The sequence below is a fragment of the Salvia splendens genome, chromosome 2 (assembly GCF_004379255.2).
Source record: "Salvia splendens isolate huo1 chromosome 2, SspV2, whole genome shotgun sequence".
Lineage (NCBI taxonomy): Eukaryota > Viridiplantae > Streptophyta > Magnoliopsida > Lamiales > Lamiaceae > Salvia > Salvia splendens.
In genome coordinates this window covers 16262730-16277759 of record NC_056033.1, presented here as the reverse complement: position 1 = coordinate 16277759, position 15030 = coordinate 16262730, and the positions used below count along the sequence as shown (strand labels likewise).

The 15030-nt window shown below is 39.1% G+C and overlaps 1 protein-coding gene across 1 annotated transcript; it reads right to left on the bottom strand.

Moving 5' to 3' along the window:
- Positions 1-11180: 11180 nt before the first annotated feature.
- Positions 11181-12853, bottom strand: LOC121774790 (pelargonidin 3-O-(6-caffeoylglucoside) 5-O-(6-O-malonylglucoside) 4'''-malonyltransferase-like). The gene is made up of 2 exons (XM_042171648.1): positions 12453-12853; positions 11181-12096 (listed from the first exon to the last, which is right to left on the bottom strand). The coding sequence occupies exons 1-2, from the start codon at positions 12851-12853 to the stop codon at positions 11181-11183; spliced, it is 1317 nt and encodes a 438-aa protein (XP_042027582.1).
- Between the last annotated feature and the right edge of the window lie 2177 nt (positions 12854-15030).

The following is a 15030-nucleotide window of genomic DNA, read 5'->3' as shown; positions in this document are numbered from 1 at the left end:
TCCATTAGTATGAGGCATTTTGGAGAGTAACCCAAGAGCAAAACCGTGAGGGCTTTGTCCAAAGCGGACAATATCATACTAATATGGAATTTGGGTATGCACCACCGATTTCCAACGGTACCCAATCATGTGATTGTTAAATTTTTTGGTTGGTCGACTCTAGGATTTGCCATCTGAACTCAAAATTCCATCCAAATTAGATTTAAAAATTGCAAAAAGGGTGGTTTTTTAATTCAGGAAATCAGTACTTGAGTAGTGTGTCAATCAAGTTAGCCAGCGGATTACGGGCCAAACCTTCTTGGGTTGTGGTTTAATCAAGCGTGAGCTAATCGAGTTGTGATTTATCATGTTGAAAATTTCCAATCACAATCATCTAAACTTTGTGGGCTATTCGAGACAACCAATGAGTTGTGGGCTACACTGATATCCCTATAAATAATTTTCAACACTATCATTAAAATCATGCCAGAAAAATATTTTGGAAAAATCAATTTTATGTTACCAAATTTTTTGTCTTATGATTATGGAAGATTATCGTCAATGCAAACTTTTTTCATTTATGCTGCAAGATTTAAATTAATACTATGATGCAAGATTTATAAATAATAGCGAAAATGGTGATTTTGTAATGTATGTGAACGAAGTGGATGTTATTTTCATTTTGATAAAACAATTAATACAAAACATTTAGTACCACTATGCAACTTGTTTACAAATGTGATGCAATTATATTGTATTCAGTTTTTATTATAAGCGTGAATTGATTGTCTGTTTTCGTTTTTTTATGGAATATCTTAATCCAGGTGATGCAATTATCAAGAAATTAAAACAAAGTTCAGCAGAAATCAATTCCATAATCTGTCCTCCGATAACATTAATCTGTTAGGGGTCGTACAAAATGGAGAACTGTCACATTCTTACTTTAACGGCCAAAGCAGAATATCTAGTTGAGTTTTCATGTTCATATCTCCATATTCACTAAAATTTGAAAACTGAAAGTATTAGTAGTATATCTCCATATCTCCATGTTCACCCTCCATGAAATATTCTGGAAGGAAATAATTCTATGGGCCCACTGAGAAGAATTAAATGTAGGCGTTTAGTTTCCCTGATAAGTGGGCTGGTTTTAGTCAACGTGATATGTCCATTTTGAATTGAATGGACCAAGTCACCCTCCGTCTTTTCCATATTTTGTGGGGGGCGTGAATTTGTGGGGGATAATTGTGTAAAACACCTCTCCAAATCATGGTCAACATTTACGACCAGATTTATAAACCACCCTCAGCGTAGGATATAATTCAGGGTAAATATTAATGAACAGTGCGGGCCTGACATTTTATCTTGGGCCTTCACGTTTTGACTCTGGGAAACTGAACAGCTGATAAACCCATGAATTACACCCAAATCATAGTATATCATGGAGGGTGAACACGTATCAATTTATATCATGAACACTTGCTCACACTAGCAATTTTTTTTAAATCAGTACGTATGGCCAGTTCACAAATCGTATTAGTACGTACTTATATACTCCTGCACAAATTAATTGTTAGAGTGCAAACAATATCTCACATTAGAAAATGAGCAAAAGCTACAAGCATATATATATATATATAGGGCATCCACAATGGGGCGCCCTAGGAGCGTCCTATGGCGCGCCACGTCAGCAGTTTTATCATCCTATCCTCCCACCTGCAATGGGGCGCCCTAAGGCGCGCCCTATATGTTTTAATATTGTTTTGTTAATTAATTTAAATGTTTTCAAATATATAATGCAAACTAATTTAAAAACACAACGAGTAAACAAAAACCGGCGAATATTACATTAATAAATACACAAAAGTTACACGATTCAAGTTGGCTAATCTACGCAATTCCCAACTTCCGGCGCAACTCATCGATCAACCCCCGGAGAATTTCAGCTTCGGCGGGGTCCGTACACTTCTTGAGGGCCTTGTGCGTCTGCAACAACGTCTTCGCCATCGACGCTGCTGCCAACGACTCATACGCGGCAGCCGTCGCGCTCGGGACCGGGATCGGCGATGGCGCGGCGGCGGTCGAGAATGATGTCGCCGCCGCCTTCCCCTTGGCCTTCGCAGCCTTGACGCCTATGGGACGCATGGAGGACATCAGTGTGCCGGTACTATCGTCCTCCATGTACGTCCGGTTGAGGTCCACCGGACGAGTTCCGCTTTCGCTGCTAGTGTAACCACCAGCTTCGGTGGTCTTCGTTCTCTTTGTCGCCCCGGTGTGCAGAATCCCGCCTTGGAACTTCTGCTTGTCCCTCAAGAGCGCCCAAATGGCATCGTGCTTGAAGTCGCCGTACATGGACTGGTACGACAACAACGCTTTAGCGCACACATCGCCCAAGCTCTCGCCGCTCCCCTGCTCCCTCGCGCACTTCTCGTACTCCAACGAGAACAGGTTGATTTGTCTCTTCACCTGGTCCCAGTGCTTGCGGAGCTGCTCCCGTTGGCGCTTGTATGCGCTTGGCGATGCGCTCCCAGTACGCCTGCTGCCTCTGGTTGTTCGCGAATATCGGGTCCTACGATATATCCACCCAACACCTAGCCAATACGAGGGTTTCATCCGGCTGGTAGTTTGTACGGCCGGGGGCGTACTCTTCACGTACTCTCGGAGGTGGCAACTTCTGCGCGCGCTGCCGGTTCCTCTCGCGGGGGCGGAAGCGGATGGGGTGGCGTCGGCGTCGGCGGCGGCGGATGGGTGGCGTCGGCGGCGGCGGCGCGTCGGGAGGGGGCGGGCGACGGGTCGGTTTGGTGACGGCTCCATGTCAGACAAACCGTACGATTCCGTGCTGAATTCGGGATCGTACTATGCGTTGGTGTCGAACGACTGATATTCGTCGGGTTCTGTACCCGGTCAACGCGCCTCCCCAAACATCGGACTGTTGGGAGTTGTATCCATTTCCTCGAAATAATAAAAATGTGAGTTTCGAGAGTGAAATCGTGAAAATGAAACGTTACAAATGAAGGTGGGGTAGAGGTATTATACAAAAATAAAAAACGTGTGGCATCGTCCGCGACCATCGTCTGCCGATCCCGCAATGGGGCACCCGATGGCGCGTACGATAGCCCATCGTCGGCGCCCATCGTCCGCCGAGCCCACAATGGCGCGGACGATGGCGCGGACAATATGTCATCGTCCGCGCTTTAAGCGCGGACGATGCATCGGGCGTGAGCGTAGGGCGCGGACGATGGCGGACACCCACAATGGGGCGGATGATGTCGCCCGCGGACGATGGCACGCATCGGGCGTGCCATCGGGCGTCCCATTGTGGATGCCCTGAGTATGAAGACTTTTGAAGAGTACTCTCAAGACTATTGAGGACTTTGCCCAAAACAAACAATTTCATACTAATATAGAGTTCGGGTGCGCACTGTCGAATCCCTACTTTAATTAATACCATTATGCCAGTATCTTTTAAAATCACAATTGTTTCATTTTTTATTGATGCATTTAGGAAGGCTCAAAACTAGAAATGACGAGAAAAGGTCCAACGCATAGTAGAGATTCAGGATGCTACAAAAAACAACAAATTAACAATTGACAAAAATACCTACAAAACCATCAAAAAACAAACACCACAGTGACTAAGCAACAGGACGCAACCAAAGAAAGAAGAGAGAGAAAAATCTGTCCACGAACTTCACCAAGCAACATACCTACTACTTTTTAACCTTCATTCCAATCTCTAATATTTCTCAAATCTTATGTTGATGAATTGAGTGAAAGTGCAAACCTTGGGCACCAACTCCTAATCCACGAGTGAAGGTGCAGAATTAAAATGATCTTGAAGTCTCAATTTAGTTCAAAACCTTGAAATATCATTTTATTCCGAATAAACCAAAATCGACCTTGATATCACAATTATTTCATTATGTATATCCTGCGTAGATTGATTCGGTTCATGCACAAAACGGCGTCCAACTTAATTTTAGATATTCAAAGAGACAATGATAATTGATAATAAGATATTTAGTCCTAGAGCAAGTGTCGTTTTCATCAATTTGGTCCTCTTAAAACCAAAAAATAAATAACTTTTAAAACCAGAAAATAATTATATATTATTCATTAATTCATGGAGGGTTACACTCTCATTTAAACATCTCTTTGAAAATGGATTCTCAACGAATCGTTTTTATTTACTTATAATTACAACACACATAACTCCAACGCTGCCACAAATCCATATTCACCTTCTCTGCATAGATAACATCATCACTTCACCCTTTACACTAAAATTGAATCCACATTTTATCAATATAATTCCTACAAAACTAAAATTAATAATTACATAAATACCAAAAACGGATACTTCTTCCGTCCCTAATAATTTGTCACTATTTGACCCGACACGGTTTTAAGAAAAAGTAATTATTAGTGGCATGTGGAATGTGGGGCCCACTCCTAAAAAATAGTAAAAGTGAAAGTAACAAATTTTTAGGGACAGACTAAAATAGAAATAAACGACAAATTTCCAGGGTACGTAAATACATACTTTGAGCAATCAATGTCCGGGCTAATGACGTATGGAACGTCGACGCCACATTCCTTAGGTAGTCCGGCGGTCTTCCCGTAGTCGATGCCGGGATACGAGGTGGCCAAATTTTTGAGGCAGCCGCAGAAGGCCTGACGGTCTGGCGTGGTCTTGGCTGCCTCATTTAGAGACTTGACTCCGTTGCAGCACGCCCCGATGTGACGTAGGGAATGCACACCGAGATGTGGCTAAACACCGCGCCACATGTGATCGCCGCCTCGGCCACCGCTGCCATCAACACCGCGGTGATGAGGATTGTAGAGACTGGCTTCATCGTTCCTGCCATTGTTTTATTTCTGGTCAATTTTTTTAGTATTTAATTATCTATGTATGCTTATTGACATGTTTATAAAGAGATGCTTTTTAATTGTAGGGTTGGTTGCATGTCGATACAATATTGGTCGGATTGTCGACTGCAACAGATGTTTAATACTATCTACTTTGGGTCAAGCCTGCACGTATTTGTTTTTGGGTCACTCCCAAAAGGCATCAAACTGACTGGGGTTGGACAGGAATTATATACACTTTCCAACTTCTCTTAGACTCCCGATGTGAGATTGGTTTGTACTCAACAAATATTGAAATAATCTTTTTTTTCAAACTTTATTTTTTAGACCAAATACACAAATTTAGTGATCTTAATTCTGATCAAAATAGCTATATAATGATTTTTAAAATCCAAAAGGTTATGTATTTGAATTTACATATGGATAAAAAAATTACTGAAATTTTATAGAATTGTAGATAAATAACTAGTTTAGGTTTGAATTATTGATGCGTGGTAATATTGGTCGTGACGTTAGTATATGTCGCAGTTTTGTTTCTTAATGCACGTGATGACAAGGATTTAGAGCATCCACATCTGTGCTCTTGCCAACGAGTATGGATGTGGGCCCGGACCCACTTTTACTCCCTGCTCTTAGGCAAGAGCACAACCCACATCCATGCTTTTCTGCAAGGACATGCTCAAGGGTCCCACCATTCTATTATTCAATTTAAATAAAAATATTTCCACAATATTAAAATGCATTAAAATACCCAAAATACTATTACTAATTACCAAAAAAATTAAAAATTACATAATTAAAATCCTAAAAATTAAAAATTTCATAATTAAAGTCTTAAAAATTAAAAATTACATAATTTAAATCCTAAAAATTACATAATTAAATTCATAAAATTAAAAAAATCACTACTCGTGGCCGAATTTCTCCCAAATGGATGATGATTGTGCGTATTTATAGATGATTTTGGGATTAAATTTTTTTAAGAAAATTTTAAAAAAATGGTACTAAAATCTGTATATTTTTTGGAACCCGAAAATATATATTTTTTTAATTTTTGGTATTATTTTCGATTTTAAAAAAATGCCAACGACCAATAGAAATGTGCCACGTCGCCCTGCTCCGTTGTCTAATAATTTCATGATCTTTTTGACATAAGAGCATCCACAGCGGTGAGCAGAGCAGGGTCCATCCGTCCGTGGCGCTGGCAAGGACACCCCTGTCTGCCGTTGCGCTCTTGCCGCTGGTACGGACGTACTCGTTGCTAAGAGCACGTCCGTGCCAGCGGCAAGAGCGCAGCGGTAGACAAGGGTGTCCTTGTCAGCGCCATGGACGGATGGACCCTGTTTTGCTCACATTTGTGGATGCTCTTATGTCGAAAAGAGCATGAAATTGTTAGACAATACTGCATCATAATGCTTTTATATAAGTTGACGTGTTGAATTTGGGTGAGGGAACATATTTGTCACTACTAACAAACTACACATGTACTATGTTAGATCGCGTGCATCGAGTATTAGACCATCCACAACGCGTCTCGCGCCGGGCTCGCGTCTCGTCTCGGAGAGACGAGACCCCCGCGAGACGCATTGCAGCGCCCATCTCGTCTCTATCTCGCGTCCGTCTCGTCGCGTAGCTCGTCTCGGCGAGACACGAGACGAGATGGCTCGTCACGCGCCAGGGACACGTGGCACGTCCCCATGCGTGCGTGACGCCCACTCGCTGGCCCGCGAGTGGGCGTCGTCACTGATGACGCAATAATTCGTTTTTTTAAAAAAAAAATCGATTTTTAATTAAATTTTTTTTTCAAACGGTAATATTACCGTTAAAATTTTATTTTCATTTTTTAAATTTTTTAATTTTTTTACTCTATAAATAATTCTATTTCATACTCCGAGACGAAGGACCCGATGCCGGAAATTGGTTCGACCCCGAATCCCCCGGAAGCTCAACCGCAAGTAGTCCGCCGCGAAGTGGAGCGCATCCATCTATACAAGAACGGTTGGCTATTCGGGCAAGGACACGCGACTCTAGCGCCCACACCCAACTCCAAGAGGATCTAATTGAGCACATTTGGGAAAATTTTGGCGGAGAAGATTAAATTATGTCATTTTTATTTTTTTTGAATTTTAATTATGTCTTCGTTTTTTTAATGTTAAGTTGTAATGTTGTTTTAATTTTAATAAAGTGTGTTTGTTTAAATTGAATTGGGTTTTAAAAAAAATTTATAAATTAAATTGAATGAATAGTAATTAAGAGACGGTATAGAGACGGTTAAGAGACGGAGCGTTGCAGGTTCCGTCTCTTAGTTAAGAGATGGAGGAAAAAAGGACAGTGGGGCCCTCAAATAGTGCTCAAATAGTAGTTAAGAGACGGTTTAAGAGACGGTATAGAGACAGCGTTGTGGATGGCCTTATTAGAAAAATTAATACTACTCTCTCCGTTCCATAATAGTAGAGTCATTTTACTATTTTAATACGTTCCGCAGTAGTGAAGTCATTTATATTTTTAGTAAAAGTCAACACTTTTCTTCTTACTTACTTTTTCTTCTCTTACTTTATTATCTCTACTTTTTCTTCTCTACTACTTTATTATCTTTTTATTTAATACTACATTACACACATTTTTCTTAATCTCTGTGCCGAATCTCCAGGGCGGAGTCGGAGGCAGGCGAGGAGGAGGAGGAAGAGGAGGATCTAGGCCGGCATCCGTACAGCAACAACGAAACGATGGCGGTGTTAAACGCCTGGATCACCGTCTCGTACGATCCCGTTGTCGGGAATCAACAACCCAATAAGTGCTTCTGGGAAAAAGGTCACCGAGATCTACCACCAGATTAAGCCGAAAGGGTCCCGGAAGCGCATATATAAGATGCTCCGCTCTTACTTTGGCCGAGTCAACAAACAGGTCAAAAGAATCTGCGGCATCTACTCGACCGAAGCGGCGCACTACCAAAGCGGAGCTTCGAGAGCCGACATTCAGAGGGAGGCTTTGCGCGTCTACAACCAGGACACTGGTAAACAATTCAAATATGTTGATATTTGGCAGGTCGTCAAGGACGAGGAAAGGTGGGCCGGCGGTGTCCGCTCCAGCTCGGGCTCAACCTCAAAGCGCACGAAGCACACGGCGAGTGGCCAATACTCGTCCAGTGACACCGGTGAGGGCAGCGGGGGACAAGAGGGTGCACCGCAGGAGTTTGCGGGCACGACCTGCGATGCCCCGGTATCCAGCCGTGGGCGCCGTCGGCCGCAAGGGACCAAGGCGGCGAAGACGGCTAGAGCGAGTAAGGGCCGAGGCCAATCAAGCCAGGCGGGCTCGGGATCGGGCTCGAGGGGAGGCTCGAACACCTTATGGCGGTGTACATGACCGCCACAATGGCAGACAACTTGGCCTTCCGCCTCCCCCTGCACCTCGACCGCCTTCGGAGGATGATTCGCTAGCGGAGTAGTTTTTTTATTTTCTTTAAATTTGTTTTTTAAATTATGCAACGTTTAATTTTGTAGGATTTTAATTGTGTGTTTTTTATTTTTTAAAATTTTAAGTTGTAATTTTTTTTATGTTGTGTGTTTTTTAATGAAGTGTGTTTGTTTTAATTGAATAGGGTTGGAAATAAAAATAAAAATGAAATTGAATGATAGTAATTTTAGGAACGGTTAAGAAACGGATAAGGAACGGAGGGTTGCAGGTTCCGTTCTTTAGTTAAGGAATGAAGTAAAAAAGTACAGTGTGGTCTGCAAATAGTAGTTTAAGGAACGGTTAAGGAACGGTATAGCAACAGCGTTGTGGATGACCTTAGAGTACTAAAATATGAAATAAAATAAGATGCAATATAATTAAAACATTATCTCTTTTTTCTGAAAAATCAAATATTTAGACTTGAGCTTCTTACGCAAAAGTGACGGAAGAGCTGACGGACTAATTTGTCCAACTAGACACCAGCCACCACACCTCTACTATTTCCTGTTAAAAAAATAAATTGAAATATCAAAATAGGATTGTGATTAATTAAGATTTTTTTAGCGATACATTATCAACCACTCATTTAATATATTATCAACCACTCATTTTTATTAAATGAGTGGTCCAGAATTTGCCACATGAAAAATATTTTTAGATTAATTAATTATGAAATGGCAGAATGGTAATTTCATGGTACATTTTATTCAATAAATAACTTTTTTTATTCAATTTTTATTTAATTTTTTTTGTCAACTACATATACAATTCATGTCAACTACACACATATAATGTTAACTACATATACAATTCATGCCAACTATATACATATAATGTCATCTATAAGTTGTTGACATTTGATGTGCAGGCTATTGACATTTGATATGCAGACTATTGACGATAATACACCCGAGTTAACATAATTTACTTGTAGTTGATATTTCTAAAATATTGTGGATGAGTGACTGCAAATGCATCTCAATTAAGCTAAAAAATCTGAATCTGTAACATAACCCTATCAAATATAGGATATTGGATAGCCCTTCAATTATAGATGAGGCCCAATAAGTCAATAGAAATGTTTAAAGACCTTTTAATTAATTATAGATGAGACCCAATATGTCCAATGCAAAAGAGCATTTTTGTAAACGGAGATATAAAGCACAAATAATAGACTTAAAAATACAAAAAAAATACTCCTTCCGTCCTGAAAAGTATGAACTTCAGATCAAAACTTTTCTTGTATTAGTGGACACAGGGAGTATACAAAAAGTTATATAGTTGAAAATATTAAATTGTACTCCCTCCGTCCCAAGGAATGATCTCTTCCTTGGACAACACAGAATTTTAAGCAATTTTATTTTGCGTGTTAAGAGGAAAGAACAAAGTAAGAGAGAAAGAATAAAGTAGAGAGAAAAAATATTTCTATTTTTAGTAATGTGTCATCTTGATTAGGACAAACCAAAAACGAAAATTGGTCATCTTCAGTTGGACGGAGGGAGTGTACATTAGATAAAGTGAAAAAAATATGAAACAATTGATGTACTCCACACATTTTATGTTATTTGAGTCGTATTTCTTTTCATAATGTCCTAAGTTATACTAGGACTCATTTCTCTTTATGACAAAAAATAAAAAAAATAAAAGATCTAATCTTATTTATTGTATTTTTTTATTTTACTGTCTTTTCATTCTCTTATTTTATTTATTTCTATCTAATCCACTAAACACATTTTTCTTAAATATAATGCTTTAAAGACATATCTCAGATTACAAAGAACTGACATGAGTAATATTTACTACTCTCATTCTTTAAAAATAGAAACTGTTTTGTTTTCATTTTGTCTTATACCTTAAAAATAGAAAATTTCTAAGCTTTCTATTTTAGGAAGCGGACTCCATAATCCATTAACATTACTTTCACTAAATTTTTTCTTCCTCTCTCTTACTTTCCTCGTTTTTCTCTCAATCTTTCTTAATTTATAGTTATTCACAGGGCTGACAAAATATACCGAAATACTGCACTTACCGTATCGAAAAATACCGAAAATACCGAATTTTCGGTATGCCGCACTATTCAGTACGGTATGATACCTTACCGATAGATTAAGGTACGACAAAGGTATGAATTTTGCATATACCGCGGTATACCGCATCATACCGTAATTACGGTATATACTGAATTTTGCGATATATACCGTTAATAGTTATATATATTTAATATATTTATTATTTATAATACTTTATATTTTCATATTTTATATACCGCAAAATTACGGTATATACCCTAAACTTGCGGTATACCACAACACGGTACGGTATACCGAAATGTCGGTAAGGTAAATGTTTTTATATTTTGATATGCCGACTTTTCGGTATACCGAAATGCGGTATACCGATAAAATTTCGGTATACCGAAAAGTCGGCACGGTACGGTATCATGTTTTCTCATACCGTACTTTTCGGCGCGGTATGCGGTATGCTCATTTCGGTACAGTATACCGTACCGTGCCAACACTAGTTATTCTATATTACTTTATCAATTAATTCCCCGGTCCCATTCAAGATGTCCACCTTTCATTTTTAGTTGTCTTACTCAAAATGTTCAATTTCTATATTTGGAAACAAATTTGTCTCTCATATCTCATCATTAAAATATTTAATCATCTTTTTCACTGTATTTTATCACACAACTATTCCACCTAAAATCCCGTATCATAAGAAAATGTGGACATCTTAAATAGGACGAATGAAGTATACATTAAAATCCGTATTTTTTCGAAATTTCTACTTTTTAAATACGAAATGAAACTCGAAAAATCCAGATAAAAATCCATACAAGAAACAAAGCATAAAAAAAATTCGACACCAATCAACTCAAATCACATTTTGGATAATCCCTTGTTGCCAAACTGAGACTCCGGCGAGGCAGTAAGCTTCAGAATCTCGGCATCCGCTTCCACAATTCTCATATCTGATTCGTGCAGAGACACCCAAGCCTCGATCCCTTCCTTATCCTTTGTCCCCATCAGCACCAATATATCCTCCAACCTCCCTCCCGCCATGCTCACCCACTCCGCCCTCCCCATCCCCAAATCCACCTCATAATCCCCAAATTTCGACCAATCACTCACCCACACCACCTTACACTCCCCGGCCCCGCCCCTCTCGTCTGCCTCCACGTAGCTCCCCACCAGCGCCCACCGCCCGAACTCCCTGTCGGACAGCAGGCGCCTGCAGTCGGCCACCCCGGCCGCGGCCGCCCCCCGCATCCCAGACACCAGCCCCGGGAAATTCCCCTCCATTTCCCTGGCCTGGCTGGCGTCCAGCTCCAGGGTGGAGAATGTGGCCCAGTTGCCGCACGACTGGGCCGACACGGCCGGGACCGTCCGCCCCCGGACGTTGATCGCCTGGGCCACCACGCAGGGCCTGGACTCCCCGCGCCGGGCCCTGTCGGCACGTAGGAGCGCCTGGATCAGGGCGGCGGAGACCACCGCCACCTTGGACGGCAGCCTCTGCCCTCCTGCGCCGACCGTGCGGCGACGCAGTTCGGATATGGCGGTTTTGGGGAAAACGAATCTTCGGAAGGCTATGTTCTTGTTCCGGGTCCTGGAATCGTGGGTCTGCAAGGGGGGTAGGTTCTCTGAGGGGAAGAAGGAGGCAGAGTCGAAGACGGGGGCGATAGTCGTGCCGCGGGTGGCCATGCTGGACCACGCGGTCAGGAATATGCTCATTGACCCCGCGTCGAAGATTCTGTGCGAGGCGCAGACGGCCACGGCCGTGCCACCACACGCAAATCTAGTTGTTAGACAAAATAATAGTACGTATCAATGAGATTTATCTAGGATTAAATTAGTCATAGATAATCATCAGCGAGCTGAGTTTTTGAGAAAAAAGGCAACTGAACAAGATATAAGATTAGATATGGTCACAAGTAAACAAAACAACCGAACAACACCTAAATAAATAAAAATTACATCAGAATAAGGTTTATCTAGGATTAAATTAGTTATAGATAATCATCACTTGATACGAGCTGAGTTTTTGGGAAAAAAGGCAACAGAACAAGATATAAGATTAGAAATGGTGACAATTAAACAAAACAACAGAATGACACCTAAATAGATAAAAATGCGTATAAATTGAAGAAAAACCTGTTGATTTGGAGTGCGAGCATTGGGTCCGTGGGCTCGTCAGCGGCACCTATTTCCAAAGGGAGGAGAAGGTTGAGGTGATCCACATTGAGCCTCCCATTTATGACTTGATCGAGTTGGTACTCAACTTTGGCTATCGAGAAAAGAGCGCCCTCGTCGTTGCAATTAACCGTACGACTATTCTTATCGTATCTACCAGCAAGTGGGTAGTAAAGCGACAATGTTTGCGCTAACGAGTCTTCCAAAGAGGGATTTGAAGCCGATCTACAATAGTAGAGGATTCGAACCACAAACATTGATGGATTGACTTCGTCCATCACCGAGATCTTGTAGGTCCGGAGCTGTGGTGGAGTCGGCTTGCTAGGTTTAACTAGCTTCCGAGTAAGGACATTCACCAACATTTTCTTGCTTGGAAATTTGATGTTTGTTTTTCTAAATCAAGAAAACCAAATTGAACCATCATCCATGAAATAAAACTGGTTGTAGTTGATGTAACATGTTGCTTTTATTAAATAATTCATACTGAATTGTTTTTTAATTTAGAATTTGCTGAAAATAACAAATACTATAAAAATACGTACCTCGAAGAAAAAAGATATTTGCAGCTTGCCTTGAGATTTTTCTTCTAGTTTTCTGCTTATATAAAAGTGAGAGTGAAGCTAGTGCTTTTATTGCAGAGCTCTTGAAAAACTCTTGATATAAATAAAATGTTTGTATACCACTAAATCATTATTTTCCCCGCCTAAAGAATCTTCCAACTATAGTCATTTAATAGTATGATACTATCCATTACAATCCCATCTGTTAGATTCTCGGTGATTTAAAATTATCTGATTTTCCTCTATAATTTTAAATAAAAGAATAAAAAGTAAGTTAGGTTTTGAATTTTATGAAAAATTATAAAATTAAAAATATTAATTGCTTTTTTTAACTAAATAATGATAAATGTCCCATTAAACAAAAGCAATTATATAGTATATTGTTTAAATACGATATACTCCCTTCGTCCCATAAAAATATGTGCACTTTCCATTTTTGTCCGTCCCACAAAAATATGTGTATTCAATTTTTGGAAAGTTATATCAATTAAATAATGTAGGCCCCACTACCCACTAACATTACTTTAACTATCATTCTACTCCTCCCTCTTACTTTAGCATACCTTTCCCCTCCCCTCTCTTACTTTACCAATTTTGTCTTAATTCTCGTGTCATATCCAATGCCCATATTTTTATGGACGGAGGGAGTATTAGTGTATCATTTTTATATATATTAATGAAATAAAAATTTAATGCCCTATGCCAAATTCAGAAATAAAGTGATTTAATGCAGTTTGCCAAATTTAAGAACTAGAAAGGATATGTATTTGTCAATTTCATTATTTAATACTTCTTCCATCGTATAATAATGAAAACATTTTTTTGTTACGGAAATTAAGAAAAATGTGTGTAATGTAGTACTTAAATAAATATATCCCTCCGTCCCATTATATATGACACATTTCTTTTGGGCACACGTTTTTAGATAGTGATGATAAGTGGTTAAATGAAGAGAGTATAAAGTAATAGTGAGAACAAAGTAGAGAGAAAAAGTAAGAAATAGATAGAGTATTTCCTTATGCCATATAAGAAAATGTCTCACTTATAGTGAGACTGTCCAAAAAAGAATCCGCTTCACTTATAGTGAAACGGAGAAAGTAATAAAGTAGAAGGGAAAATTGGAGATAATAAAGTGAATAAAGTGGAGTAAGAGATAGGAAAAAGTAAGATTGGAAAAATGTGTTACTTTTTTATTAATGGAGTGTAAAAATTGAGTAAATTTTCTTTTAATTTAATCAAATTTTATTTTAAATAAATATTTTTACAAATTTTAACAAAGACATAAATTTATCAATCTTTCTTGTGTTGATAAATTATGTATTTGTATTGATATTTAAATTTACATATTATATTGATATAATTATGTCTGTGTGTTGATAATTTTAATATATAGAATTGAAAGTTATTAGTTATTAATGTAAATTAGTTAGTACACTAACGCAACCCTACATTAGTATATTAATGTATTAGACCAAAAAGTTTGTTTGGGCAAATGCAGGGGATACTTTAGTAATCATTTTATGTTACGCACATTTACCATTTTTTTACCAATTAAACATATTTATTTTGCAATACTTTCTTCGTGTCTATGGACTATGAACGGATGAAAAAAGAAATATGACGTATTTTTATGGAACAAGGAGTATTTCATTTATATATTACTTCGTAATACATGTTTCAACGAAAATTGTCACGGTAGTTTGTGTTGTTGTACTCTCACTCTTGAATTAGCACCGGTTGTCTTTCTCTGCAATTTCTAGGGCAAAAGCTTCGGGAGTCGAGGTGTATTGGGGAATTTAGATAGCTTTTCTACATGGGGTTAATCTAGGGTTTTGATTGAGGATTCTATATTTCTTTCAATGTTTATTTTTTTTCATTTAAATTTTCTATTTCCTTTCTCAAATTTTCTTAATTTTGTGATCGTTTGATCAATTGGAGGATAGTAACAGCTTTGGAATCAATGTGATGCTGCTAAATCC

Excerpts from the sequence above, each read along its gene's own strand:
- LOC121774790 (XM_042171648.1), bottom strand. The coding sequence starts at position 12,853 with ATGTTGGTGAATGTCCTTACTCGGAAGCTAGTTAAACCTAGCAAGCCG. Across the intron at positions 12,097-12,452 it reads CTCGCACTCCAAATCAACAG|ATTTGCGTGTGGTGGCACGG; the intron begins GTTTTTCTTCAA and ends TCTAACAACTAG.